At 37.1% G+C, this 14,558-nt stretch overlaps 1 protein-coding gene across 1 annotated transcript in view; it reads right to left on the reverse strand.

Annotated features, from left to right (window-relative positions):
* The window catches only part of LOC103898332 (neurabin-1), a 49,958-nt gene that overhangs the window by 31,065 nt on the left and 4,335 nt on the right, over positions 1-14,558 (reverse strand). The window contains exons 2-6 of the mRNA XM_009278581.2: positions 3,048-3,180; positions 2,426-2,546; positions 1,809-1,913; positions 1,511-1,631; positions 881-1,024 (exon numbers count right to left, since the gene is read on the reverse strand). Of these exons, the coding sequence (XP_009276856.1) occupies positions 881-1,024; positions 1,511-1,631; positions 1,809-1,913; positions 2,426-2,546; positions 3,048-3,180 (624 nt within the window). The remainder of the gene's footprint in view (positions 1-880; positions 1,025-1,510; positions 1,632-1,808; positions 1,914-2,425; positions 2,547-3,047; positions 3,181-14,558) is intronic.

The raw sequence follows: 14,558 nt of genomic DNA on the forward strand, positions 1-14,558 counted from the left end.
GATTCTCTCCCCCATCCCACCGGGAGGGAGTGAGCGAGCGGCTGTGTGGTGCTTAGTTGCCAGCTGGGGTTAAACCCAGAAGGGATCACCTGAAAAAACCCTCCAAGCCAAAAACATGCTTATCTATAGAATCAAGTGCTTTTATGTACACAGAGGTTTCCCAGAAGACCTTAGGGACTAGAGCAAGAGATTAGATATGCATTTCTTGTCTTCCTGAAGAACATCTACCACAACACTCGAGACCATTCAGAATGGGCATACTTGTCCCCCCATGCTCCACCCCGCAGCTAAAGCCATTCTGCTATGCAGCAAATAAATGCAAAGTCCAATGGGCCAAAGAAGAACTAAGAGAAGCATCATATCTATTTAATGCTATGCTCAGACACCACAACAAGGAGGGAAGTGGTGTTGGGTTCTAATGCCTGTTTCCAAGGGCTTTTTTTTATTTAATTTAAATCAAAGGACTTTTTAATATAAATATGTATAAGGAAGCTGGGATCAGAAAATTACAGAAGACCTACATTTCAAGAAACATTTACCAGAGAGTTTTATTGGCAATGTTGGGAAAACAAACCCAAAACCACAATAAGGGGGACATGAAGGAGATTATATCCAAATCTTACAAGGTTCAGATGCTCCCCAGTGAATCACAAAGAATATTTAAGAAACTGCTACCACACCTCTTTAGGAAGCTGGGATCAGAAAATTACAGAAGACCTACATTTCAAGAAACATTTACCAGAGAGTTTTATTGGCAATGTTGGGAAAACAAACCCAAAACCACAATAAGGGGGACATGAAGGAGATTATATCCAAATCTTACAAGGTTCAGATGCTCCCCAGTGAATCACAAAGAATATTTAAGAAACTGCTACCACACCTCTTTAAATTTAAGAAGAGACTGCGCTGAATCCATATCCAGTGGTAAACCAATATCTTCATTTTCAGGAAGATCAAAAACTTCTACAGATTTTCCATGTAAATGTGACTCATACGTATCGTCATCATCATCATAGTCATCATCCTGACAAAATGGGAAAATCATGACATTCTTTAACACACACACTTTGTATTATGGTGGCAGCAATAACAAAAGCACACAATCAAGGAATCCAAACAGTTGCAAAACTTTTCTCAACTAGTTACTATTCCTTTTTAGTTTCTTATACCTACAATAAGTTTTAAAGATGACTTGCAAACACCTTCATCAAAGTTCCACAAAAGAGAGCTAAGAAAACCATGCACAAAACAAGCCACAGCTGATACTTAAAAATATCTTTCGGATTATTGATAAATTGGAAGTATAGCAAGTAGTGATAATCATGTGCCTTGATAATAGTAATGTATGAAGTTTGTATTTTCTGTTTTTAAGAAGTTGCTTTTTTTATCCTTTCTTTTTTTTTTTTTGCTTTAATTTGATTCAGAAAACATTTGTTCCATTTGCAGAAGTTATTGCCTGTAGCCGTAATCATGTACTTTTAAAAATATGTAAGTATGTATGATGTTTTACCTGCTCTGTATCATCATGAACATAGTGCTGCTCATACAGACATCTCTCTTGCTCTAAGGTCTCACTAATGAGGCGGGCTACTTCACTCTGAGTCCCCGGCTTCTCCCTCCCAATCAGAAATCTACAGAAGAAAAACAAATTACCTTGCAGCAAAAAGCTTAAGATATGCTTAAGAAATTAGTTTGCCATACTGTTGCCTTCAACAACATCTTTGTAAAACTTTCAGATTATGGTTTTGTATTCTCCATTAATGAAAAATGACAAAAAGAAAGCATTATTTCAAGGAAGACATACATACCTCACTGTGCCTTTGGTGTTTTTTAATACAGTGGCTGCAAAGAACTGGGTAACTCCGACTAGACTTATGCCATCAACCTCAACAATCTGATCATTTACTTGAATTCTGCAAAATAAATAAATGCTTAGCTATTAGTTCAATGATTTTGGCTTGACAGATTTTTGACATGACAAGTATCACTTAAAACTCACTAATATTTATAATGAGAAATTCTGAGTCCCAAGAAATTAATTGCTTAAAACAATCTCCTGATCCTCAGTTACTATGCAGATCACCAACTAAAATTTACATGGTATTTGCCTTGATATTTTTATACTATTTACACACTGATTGGTGTCCTTGGGTGTCAACATGATTTTGTGGCATTGTTACACATGGGCACATTCTAAGCTTTTCTCATATATGCTGTAAGCAGACCTATGCTTATTTTGCCAAATTGTACTATATTAAAAAAAACCCTGTTTTTTAAAAAAATTAACATAAAGCAGGAATGTAATTTTTATTCAGCTGCATTCAGCTTTTGTACTTCTATTCACAGTATTTAGCATATCCAATGAAAACAATTGGGCTCTGTTAGAAATTTGTAAAAAGCATAATCAATTCAATGAAAAACTCACCGTCCATCTCTCTGTGCAGCTCCACCATCTGTTATTGTTTTTACAAAAATACCTAGTTTTTCAAGTCCCTGATCAGCACCAACTCCCATTCCAATAATACTGATGCCCAGACCACTGTCACCTAAAGGATTCAAAAATCTAACATTAGCCACATAGCGCAAGATGTAACACTTAGCAGTAGTGAGCTGTTTCAAAGCGTTCCAAGTCCTTCCACACAAAGGAGATGAAAATTCACTTAAAAAAAAAAAAAAAAAAAGACGACAACATATTTTCTATCTAGATACTACTTAAAGCCTTTTTGTTCTGTAGTTATGACTGCCTGTTAGATTCAAAGCTTCATGGTATCTGGAGGAGATAGCAAGAGTTATGAATTGTATATATTTTGATGCAGATCTGTCACTCAGCAATGTAGCCTTCCTAACTTCAATTAAGTATGACAATTTGAACTCAGTAGAGGCCCATCCAGTTAAAGTTCACTAAATTCAACAGAACTAGCCACAAATGAAAGCCTGAACACACATTCAAAAATTTGAGACCTAAATTAAGGGAAAATACAGTTTAAAATTGTTTTATCTTTTGTGCACATAGTATCTCTTGCAAATGTTCAAGGTTTGATTTGCACCTTTTTCAATTTCCACAGGAAACACTTCCATTTTTTCCACCCTTTTCTCAAGTTCATACTCAGCTGAGGCCGCCACAGGGTCAACTTCTTCATTACGTCTATCGTAGTCTTCATTTGAGTAAGTACTGAAAACCTAAGAAAGGTAACAGAAAACTTTTTTTAGTGCTTTCCCACCCCCTTCCAAACATGATATAATTGGAAGAAAATCAGTAAGGAAATTAAAGTAGTATTTTCAAAGATCCCATTTTCTAAACAACCATCAATTTAATAAATACTGCTGCTGTACAACAGTTTCCAACTTGCACAGAAGTAACATTTTAGAAGTTTCAAAACAATTCCTTAAACACTTTTTGTGTTGTAAATGCACCAAATAGTTAAAAGAAATCAGTCAAGGAAATCAGTCATCTCCTCTTTGATACAGTGTTACCTTTTTTTTTTTTTTTAGGACTACATTCCCCCAAATCCTTCTTCCTCTCTTCTTCCCCCCCCCGGCACCATCTGCCAATTGCAGTGCTTCAAACAGATGTAGTTTTCTGATTTTGCAAGGGAATGACACAGTTTCTCAGGAAAAGGAAATGCCTTATTACATACACTACTATTTTTAGTAATCACTCCAGCTGAATTTCTGAATTGTTAAAAATAAAAGATAAACAAACAACACAAATTAAGACAGAAATCTAGAAAGCAAGAATGAGCTACATGTAACAGGGTTAATTTTACTTATCAGCATGTTCATTAATTGTATTTAAATTCATAAGTTGGGACAAAAAAATACACCAACCCCCTTTTATCTGAAAAACAAGGTTTATCTGCTTAAGTTTTTACAGGCACTGAGTGTTTTACTCAACATCACTGTAAGACAAAAAACAGTTATGGATTGCAGCTGCAGCAGCCATCTCCCTAATCAAGAATGTGCAGTGCTGACACAAAGTTAATTTACACTGACCTACTAACTTTTTGCAACTTTTGCATTTTCCCACTAAGACTACCTAGACAGGTAGCTGTAATCATGTAAATAAGACAGAATTAACTGTATTTAGCTGTAATTAACATTTTCCCAGTGAATTTAGATCCGCTAGTATATGGAGTTAGCTCTGCATGGCAGTAGCCTCAGACACAGGAAAATGGTTATTGAAACAGATTACAAAAAGGCAACTAATGTAACTCAGTATTTCCCACAGGGACCTTACTACTTCACCTCCAGACTACAGCTAGAGGACAGTTTCACAAACTCTTCGCCAAATCCTGCAAAACAGCTACTCCAGAAACACGGAATGGCCATAGAGCAGTCCAGTAAGTAAGCAAGATTAGATCCACTTGGCTGAAAGGGAAGGAAGAAACCCACTCTCAGAAGGCTTATGTTTCCCCCAGTAAAAGAACCTTCCTGAAAAGTTGTTCTTCCTAAGTCTTGCATAAAGGTAAATAAACTAATAAACTCCTTTGGACTATTGTACAGACACCAGTGGGCAACAACTGGACACAGAAAGACGACAAGGGTTGCACTTACGGTATCTGTCTTCCATAAACTTTACAGAAAAATCTGCAAAATAGACAAAGAAAACCATCCAAATGGTCTCAAGTATTCTTACTCTATCTCTATGAGAAAAAGGCGGCCAAGTTCTTAAACTAGTCCCCCTCCCCGCCCCCCCAAATCAGTAAATAGGATATGAAGTAGAAGCTTTAGGGTTTCATGAAGCACTATTCTCCCTTTGGAACAAAACCCATCTGGTTTGGTTCCTTTGCATTCCAATAGAAAAATCAATCTCTCAAAAAAGATAGTCAAGTTATAATAATAAGATGAATTTTAAACTAATAATAAAAAAAGTTCATGAGTGGACAAGTGATAACTTTTTAATGAGAATATTTGAGTTCTTGAGAACGAATCAAATACTGGAGCATGAAGAAAATCAAGTTTGCTTATTTATAAGTGTAGGTATGATCTAGTATTAATAATAGGACTAAAATGTTAAAGATCACTAACCATCAAATGGCTGAATGAGCAAAATGTGGGGAATGGTAGTAGTCCATTTTGGAGACACTGACAACTGTATTTTCTTGATTCTTTGTAACTCAGTGGTCTAACTCACAAAGCAGAAAATGATGCAAGTAGTCACTATCTGCTGAAGAATTACATTAGCAAAGGGATGACCAGTTCCTTACACAACCATTCAAAAAGTGCTGGAAATTTGGGGGAAGCAAAGTCGCACCATCTTAACACGCCGCATTACATATACTGCAAATCTTAGGCTGCCAGCACTAAAATCTGTCTGGAATTTCTAAAAATTATTAAATGTTTTTCCAACTCAAAACTAACAGCATTGTACTTGGGAGTCTCATAGAATTTGCCCATTTTGACACAAAATTGATCATAGGGATTGATCATCTGCCAGGAATGAATCATAGAATTAGAAATTAATGGTGGGTTAGATTCCAGTGATGTTTATAATTGCTATACATAAAATAATAATTGCAAAATCATACGTATGCAAATGAAGACTACTAATATTTAAGCGCACTAGCTCTTTGAGAAAAAACTATCTGAAATAAATTCTGACTAATCCACTAGGAGAAAGAATTCATACTTTTCCTCTTAAAGTTACAGATGGGAAGTGTGTGAGAACATTAAGGTAATATTCTAAAAACCATAATGCCACAATTAGGACAAGAAAAATCTGTTTCAAAATAGTAAGAAGTTACAGATGGGAAGTGTGTGAGAACATTAAGGTAATATTCTAAAAACCATAATGCCACAATTAGGACAAGAAAAATCTGTTTCAAAATAGTAAGAAAAAAACCACTGACTTCAGGAAAATAATTTTGAGGTAAAACATGAACATACAAAGAATAGAGGAAAAGCAAAACTGATATATAACCAGAAGCCAAACACTGCAATAACAAAGAGAAAAGCAAGAGCACACTAAGAAACCTACAGCCCAAAGAGTCAAGTGCAAAAGGCAGAAATTTTTATTGTGTACATGTGGAATCATAACATGGTATTCATCTTTTACGAGACAGAAATAATAAAATTGTTGATACTAATATAGGAAACACAGAACTGCTCAGCAAGTTTTTCTTGCCAAGTAGCAAAAGTAATATTAAACACAGTTAAAATGTGGATAATAAATAATATAAGTTACAAGTTACGTAGTTTAGAAGACTGATGAGAAAGCTAAACACAGTTCATCCCTGCGCTGTGTCTGGCGGGGTTTAGTCACTGAATCAAACGCATTAGGGACAAAAGAAATTCTAATCTTACTATCTAAAAGCCACTGCTAGCCAGAGATCGTAAAATTATTAGCGTGCAAGTGATATTTTTAGAAGATATGCTTTAGCAAAAACAAGTTATTGTCTCAACATAGTAGAAACTAGATGAATTTTACTGTGGAAACCACGTGAATTTTACAAGCCTTTTACCATAGCTTGTTATATATCCAGAAGGTTAACCTAACATTAATAACTTCCGGATCTACTCAAGCTAATGAATGATGAAAACCCCTGCTATCTGAAAAAGGAATTTCTTTTTACACTCAAGACCTCTTTTCTTCAGAATGAATAACAATAATTTGAATCCAAAAAAGTTCTGACAGAGGGCTGAATTCTTAAGGATTATTTTAATTAAATTGTTAAGATACATAACCAGAAATTTTCAAATATACTTAGTCCTTGGAGAGCAAATATATTTATCTGGAGACAGAACAAACTGCATTCTCCACACCAGGAAAATGAATCACTTTTTGAATGCAAACCTCAGTGCGCCTCCTTGTATGAAGATGCTAATATCAACATCAAGATCAGCACTCCAAAAAAACCAACACAGCCTACTGTCTAAAGGATCCCACCGTTCAGTTCCTGTTACCATACAGAACTAAAAATCTCCATTGTATCATCTTAGTGCTATCACAGAAAACAGCATTATCACAAAAAACCAACAATGACCTCTCTTAATTCAAACTCTTAGCAGCACATAAAAAGCTCTACTTAAGAACTATGATAGTTTTAGCAGAATGTTAATTTTGTTAGAGGGTAAACTCTTCAGAAGAGAGACACTAATTTACCACATGTTTGCATGAAACTGTGATGGAGTCATAAAACACAGCCCAAAGACCTCTGCTCCCATATTAATTTCTAGTAGATAATTTGTTTGTGCCTGATCAAAAGCAGAACATTACAAAAGTAATTAAACAGTAAGATTAAGAAATCAATAACTGCCCAGAAGGGCTCCCAACTAATTGGAATGGAAGCAATATCAACATCACTTTAAAATTCTCATACAATACCACAATATTTGCTGGAAAGCCTCACAACACCTGCATAGGCAGTTAAAGTAACACTTAACAGCTGAGAGAGGCACTGAAGTGTTACTGATGCCCCTGCCTGTGCACCTCGCCCAGCAATGACTACACCTTTTGGTTTGTGTTTCTTCTGAAACACATTTCTTTCTTTGAACATTTGACTTCACTGACACTCAATAAAGCCATACATTCAAAACACAAGTCATGGCTCAGGGAAACTTATCTAACAGTGAACAGTTTCAGCTTTTCAAATTGATTGCCTTTGTGATGCCTGGCAAAATGTGAAGTGCTCAAGCAAACATGAACAATCATTTGAAACAGTAGCACTGAAGTAGGACTGAAGTATAATGTACACTTTACAGTTTTACAATCTCCCTCTTCAGTTAAAGTAGACATCTTATTACTGCTACCCACTCTTCCCTCCGTTTCCAAAAGCTACACGGTTAGTATTTCATTACCACTGTTATATTTTAAGTGAAAAATGACTATACCTGATTTAAGTCAACTCATGCTGTCAAGTCCTTTAATCAGCAAACAGAAATACCTTGCTTACTTTTTTTTTTTTAACACATACTTTTACTGTGTAAGTAAAAAATACTTCAAAAAGTATTCAGAATGGTTGGTAACTGTTAAACAGGTTAATATTATAAGCCATTACATTCAATGTAGCATTTTCTGTTAGCTAACAGGTGGACAGACAGGCTGGACACACTTATGCACTTGATCCTGTAGCTCTGTATGACTTAATCAAAAACACCAACCAGGTCAGTTTACATAAAGGTGTAAGTGCAACCTTGCTTCAGGTCTACAGTACAGACAATTTCATATAGATAATTTCATCATAAATAAACCAGTTTTTTACCAGTTTCACTATTGTCTACTTAATTCTCAATAAAACCAGTAAAATTTATTCTCTAGTTCTGTATTTCACTGCAGTAGCAAAGGCACTGGAGCTAGCTAGAGAGCAAGAAAGACGACATGGTATCTGTTTCAGTCAGGTTATGCTACCTACTCCAGAAGGAGAAACACACTTTCACTTTCAGGTATTTCATTTTTAAATCCCAATGAAAGAAATACTGAAGACAGAGAAAAGCATCCATTCAGATTCGGTGCACTGATGTTATTTCATTTCAAACATTCAGAGCAGAAGTTGAGAGATGATTCACGTTCTCTCTCCGTGGAAGTGGAGCTCTGCTGTGACATGGTTGGACTCCACCACCATCTCAGTTGAGGTGGCATTGCTCTCTGACTGACAAGGAGACTGAAAGACTCCAAATAAATAGGATATGACTGACCAGAAGAGGCAAACACTACTCACAATACCACATAAAGGGGGGATTCCCCCCAAAAATCTTGACTCCTGAAAGACTTTGTATCTAAAGAAAGTAATTCAATTATGAACATCTGTAAGCCTCACAGGTGTCTTGGTACCACCAATTTAAGCCTGGCAATCCAGAAGAATGAGATATGTGCATTTATTTAGTATTCACCAAAACAAAAATCTTGACCTGACCAAATCTAAATAGAAGCAAATTGGTAAGAGGAACTTCAAAAGAATAACAATCAACACAAATAGTCCACCTGGCTGTTTTCTAAAGGCCGTAAGAAGAAACAACAAAATAACCCTGCCATACCAGATCAACTCAATTAACTAATCTGCAGTAATACTGTCACTAGCAATGATCAATACCCCAGGTCTGAAAAGGAGGATCATCTCACTGTACCAAGACACATGAGAGGGTGATGGAGGAAAATGATTGAGAAATAAATCTAAAGAATTTGCATGTTGCCTTTTGGAATAATACTTTACTACTCAATAAAAACATAAGAACCCTGTAAAAAACGCTGCTACACTGCGCCTTCATGATTTCAAGATTACAAAATATGTACTCAGATCATAGAGGCGCACTTCTTTTCACTGATGTCCTTCTGAGTGTTCACCTTCTCTTTTATGTTAGAATGATATGAAAAGGGATAATTTATTTTTTCCATCTCTCAAAAGGTAAACTACAAACAAGTTTCAGCTACTGCCTGTTCATTCTTTATCAGTCTAGGTTATTCTCAGGTGCTAATAACAGCAATCATCATCAAAAAGATGCTGAATCTTTTAGCAGCTTAACTGCTGAGGTAATGAACATGTCTCCTATAAATTTGCTTATCTTTGCTGACCTTCGCCACCTCCTCAGTGTTTCTTCTGACTACATCTCCCATGAAACCCTCAAGTGCCTCCTATTCACTCCCTTTCCTCCCTCCTGTTCCCCACAGCTATTCTCGGAGCAAAACACAGCACAGGCTGGACATGCATAGTGATCAGATAACATTAAGTCAAAAAGGACAAGTAACTTAAACTAAAGCTGCAGCCCTGCCATCAGTGAGGGCACGAATCTGCAGCTCTGAGATAACTGCTAATTTTCCCCAAACCAAGCAGTATTTTAAAAATACCTTTTAAAATATCTCTCTCTTCCCTGTCAAATCCAGGTGAAACTGCTAGGAAGTTAGAAGTTGGAGGGACTGAAAAAGGAGTGAGGACAGACAGGTCCTCCTCACTGTTACCTCACCTGACATCCATAACCTCATCGTTCTTTTATTGGTCTGTAGTTTTAGAGCATCATCAAGTACATTAAAGAGGACAGCAGGTATGTCATGTAACTGCATTCAGGGAATAATTCAGTTAGAAATACACTGAGATTAATGTAAAGAGTCAAGCTGCTCCAGCAGTGAGCCAGGGTATAAAAAGAAATTCTTTACTTTTTCTGTTCTGGTTTAGATTTCTGCTCTACAGCCCCATACCCTGGCACTGGACTCTCATCCAAAAACTCTTGAAATGCCAAATCAATCTACCATTGTAAAACTTACATATCAAGTATTTCCTAAAAATCAAAACAGAAGATGTATGATAAAAAAGAAATGCCAAAGAAAGCTAGAGTTGAAAATGCTTCTTTCTAGAGAGCTGAACGAAAGTCATGGAATCAAAACATAACAAGGACCAGAAAGGCATCAGAAATACTGCATACAGAACTTTCTAAAACGGGGTAAATCTATACACAGAAGCCTAAACACATTTAGGCTTAACAAACATGTAACTTTAAATGCTTATTGAAATTTCAACTTTCATAAAAGATTACATTTCCTCAAAAAAAAAAAAAAACCAAAAAAAAAAAGCCAAAATAACAAAACGTTCACACATATGTGTGAAAATATGTACCTTCTTCCTCCAGTTAATATCTGTGTTTTTAACATCTCATACTGTTAAGTTAGCCAGCAGGAAATGTCATACTCCCAGATGCAGGCAGAATACAACAGGGTTACTTTTTGTGAAAAGTCACTGAAAAGTACTGTGGAGAGTTTGAGATAAAAATACGAAAAGTTGTTACGATGTTAAGTTACAAACATTGAAATGTTGATGCAAGTGATAAACAGGGCTTCAAAACAATTAAAATCTATGAGTTACAACAAACAAATTGTCATTGCAAAAGATCCCAAACAAAGCATGATGGAAATACACCTACATTGCTTGTGTCAACAAAAGCAAGCAGATTACTTCCCACATACAAGTCAATTCTGTTTAAATCTACTCTCAAATCAAATCTCTCTTTTCCTAGATCAACTTACATCCATGTCACAATACTTTTTTCTTAATAACACAGAAGTATTTTACTGAAGTGCTTGACCGATAGCTGACAAACAATTGACCTTTTATGCAGTAATCAATTCTCTAATTACTGAAGAAACTCCGGGGTTTGGGTATCTTCCACCAGTTAGTGTATCTTGTATCCCCTTCTGTGTATGATGTCACAAGTATAGAAGTTATAGTTCAAAAATCGGAGGATGTATGAAGCTGAAGGACTGCTCTGCAACATTTTGTTAAAACAGTGTTCAGGAGACTGCACATTGACCTAGAAAAATTGTGCATCTCCTAAAAGTGGTAAGCATTTACAGATATGCTGTTATACAGGAAATCTAATTAAAATGTATCTTCATTTACTGCTTCATTAACTTCCACAGTAAGCAGTTCTGTACTGAAAAGATTGAAAAGTATGCCAGCCTGAACAAGATTACCGTTTGTGTGCCAGCTATACATAAACCAGCTCTATTCCGATATGCAAGACAAATGGCAATATTATGAAGGATTTCCATATTCTCTCAGAAGCAGCTGATACTTGGATGTTAGGACAACACACAAGCTATGAAACTGCTTTCAGTTTCCTTACTTAAGAAATAAGTTTAAACTTCCACTCAACTGCGACAAATATAAAAGTAAAGCCTTTATGAAGGTTTGGGTTTTGTTGGTTTTCTTTTAAACTGTGTTCTTGACTTAACAATCCTAAAAGAAAGTATTATTCACAAAAAGCTGGGAACAGACACTCCCATGCAACTTAAACTGCGTATCACTGCTAATTAAACAGACTTACGAAAGCAAATAGCAGCTGTGCTATCTTTTCAGTTTACCTGAGCTACAGAATTTCTAAGGATCATAAATAATTGCAGAAGTTAGTCACAATGCTATTAAAGGTTTTGAGGACAAAGTTGACACAGTCAGAAGTAAAAACATCTCAAGAAGTCAATTTGGAAACAGGCATTTGTTTTCCCAATGGAAAGTTTCAAAATTACAAACGTCAAACAGTGCTCAGTCATTACATTTATGTTAATTAAAGCCTTTCAAGGTAATCACATAATTGAAAGCGAGTTTAATCGCTACATTACAAAAGCAAAGTGAAATATAAAGGGATGACAGCACAGTTACCTGATGTTATTTGCACTGTCTGTAATGCTGATTGTTTACACAGTTTATTCAGAAAACTTCAAGACAAAGACAAATTCAGTTCCCTTGCAAATACCTTGGACAGCTGAGTGTGCTTTACATTCCTTACCAGCTTCATATGTGGCAACAAGAGACTAAAAATAGCTCATGTACCATAATACAAACTCAGTCTGTGAAGTTCTCCTAATAACTGTACAGTATCACTCTCTTCACTACTGTAGGAAAAACAAGCAACCGAGACATAAAGTTCCTTAAGGTCTGCAGAGATCAAACAGCAGCAGGACTTAAAGAGTCAGGTCACCCACGGCAAGTAAGAAATCTTCCCAGATGTCATTTATCACTAGCTTCTACAGCATTGAAACATTTATTTTAAAAAGTCCCACCTACACTTATTTTCACAGGCACGGGGCAACTCAAAATAATGGAGTATTTGCGTAATTGTGTTCCATCCTTCCTGAAATTATCAGATCAAATTATGTTCTTAAGCCCTGCTACAGATGTCAACAATTATGGATCTCTAGCATGGGTCAGATGCAGTGCTAACAGTGTTAGCTGCTTTATACATCCCCTGGGAGCTCCACAATCTCCTCCTTTTACTCAAAAGCCTTGCCAATTTTACAACCAACTACAACTTCGAAACAGAGACATTAATCAAGTTCTCTGCTGCTGCAGCATGAATACTGTTTTTAGGGTGCCTGTGTGTAAGTTACATCCACTACCTACACACATATCCAACTTCCCTTTTGGGTATATCAAGTACAATGGTCAGAGCTCCATCACTGCAGAACCTTGATGATCTGAGAAGGTGCTTTTTCTTGCCCAAACACCTTCTGAATGTTTTGAATTCTCCAACTCTATCAGACACCTGCTAAACAGCAACTGCAAAAGACAGAGATGGTTTCTTCATAATCACTAGAGAGGTGCAGAAGGAAACCAGAAAGAACACCAAGGCCAGCCTGGCCTCTCGCAGGAGCATCTAACGAGAAACACAGACCTTCTCCTCTAGTGGCTATGGATGTGTGGAATGGCACTCACATTTCAGTCAAACTTATTAATCTAAATAAAGTTGAAAAAAGAAGCTACTAGGATACATTTGTCACTATAGCACTGCTTTAAGCTGTGGTGGGGACCAGGAATAATCTTTTGCTACCACTCAGGATTTTTTTTTCCTCTTCCAATTTAAGATGCACTAAAATCTATGCATAAAGCCAAACAAGACAGATTTCCTTCTATGAGGCAAAAGTGGGATTTTCTAAAAAGTTAATGAGGTATTAAAGGTACATTACTAAAAAAGATTTTGGGGAAGTGCAAAAAAAAGTTGGAATTCTTTATTTTACAGAGCACAAAAGCTGAAAACCATATACCAGGACTCATTCCCACTAAGTATCATAGAAAATATGAAACAAAAAGGCAGACAAGGGGAAAGAAATCATTGCTTAGGCATGAGGAACCGAGGGAAAAGAGCTATTGAAAATGACATACAGAAAGAGATCCCTATACCCATTATAGGAAAGATATAGTCAAGTTACACTGAAAAGGGATAAAGGCAAGTATCACAAGCTTCAATTTTAGGGCCTTAAAAAGAAAGTTCACTTGACCATATTGCTAGTAAGTACAGTTTATTCTGCCAATCCAAGTGGGGCATTATGGCAAGAACTATGTTATTTTTAATGGAAAACTGCTAACAGTTGCTACTAACTGTTCATCTCTCAGTTGTGTAATCGATAATCTGTGTGGTGGGCTGACCCTGGCTGGATGCCAGGTGCCCACCAAAGCCGCTCTATCACTGCCCTCCTCAGCTGGACAGGGGAGAGAAGATATAATGAAAGGCTCGTGGGTCAACACGAGGACAGGGAGATCACTTAGTGATTACTGTCATGGGCAAAACAGACTCAACTTGGGGAAAAATTAATTTAATTTATTACCAATCAAATCAGAGTAGGATAATGAGAAATAAAACCAAATCTTAAAAACACCTTCCCCCATCCCTCCCTTCTTCCTGGGCTCAACTCTACTCCTGAATTCTCTACCTCCTCCCCTCCCTGAGCAGCACAGGGGGATGGGGAATGGGGGTTGCGGTCAGTTCATCACACATTTTCTCTGCCGCTCCTTCCTCCTCAGGGGGAGGACTCCTCACACTCTTCCCCTGCTCCAGCGTGGGGTCCCTCCCACGGGAGACAGTCTTCCATGAACTTCTCTAACGTGAGTCCTTCCCACGGGCTACAGTTCTTCATAAACTGCTCCAGCATGAGTCCTTTCCATGGTTTGCAGTCCTTCAGGAACAGACTGCTCCAACGTGGGTCCCCCGCAGGGTCACAAGTCCTGCCAGCAAACCTGCTCCAGCATGGGCTCCTCTCTCTCTCCACGGGTCCACAGGTCCTGCCAGGAGCCTGCTTCAGCGCAGGCTTCCCACAGGGTCACAAACTCCTTTGGGCATCCACCTGCTCCGGCATGGGG

The sequence above is a fragment of the Aptenodytes forsteri genome, unplaced genomic scaffold (assembly GCF_000699145.1).
Source record: "Aptenodytes forsteri isolate BGI_AS27 unplaced genomic scaffold, ASM69914v1 Scaffold257, whole genome shotgun sequence".
In the NCBI taxonomy this organism is placed as follows: Eukaryota; Metazoa; Chordata; class Aves; order Sphenisciformes; family Spheniscidae; genus Aptenodytes; species Aptenodytes forsteri.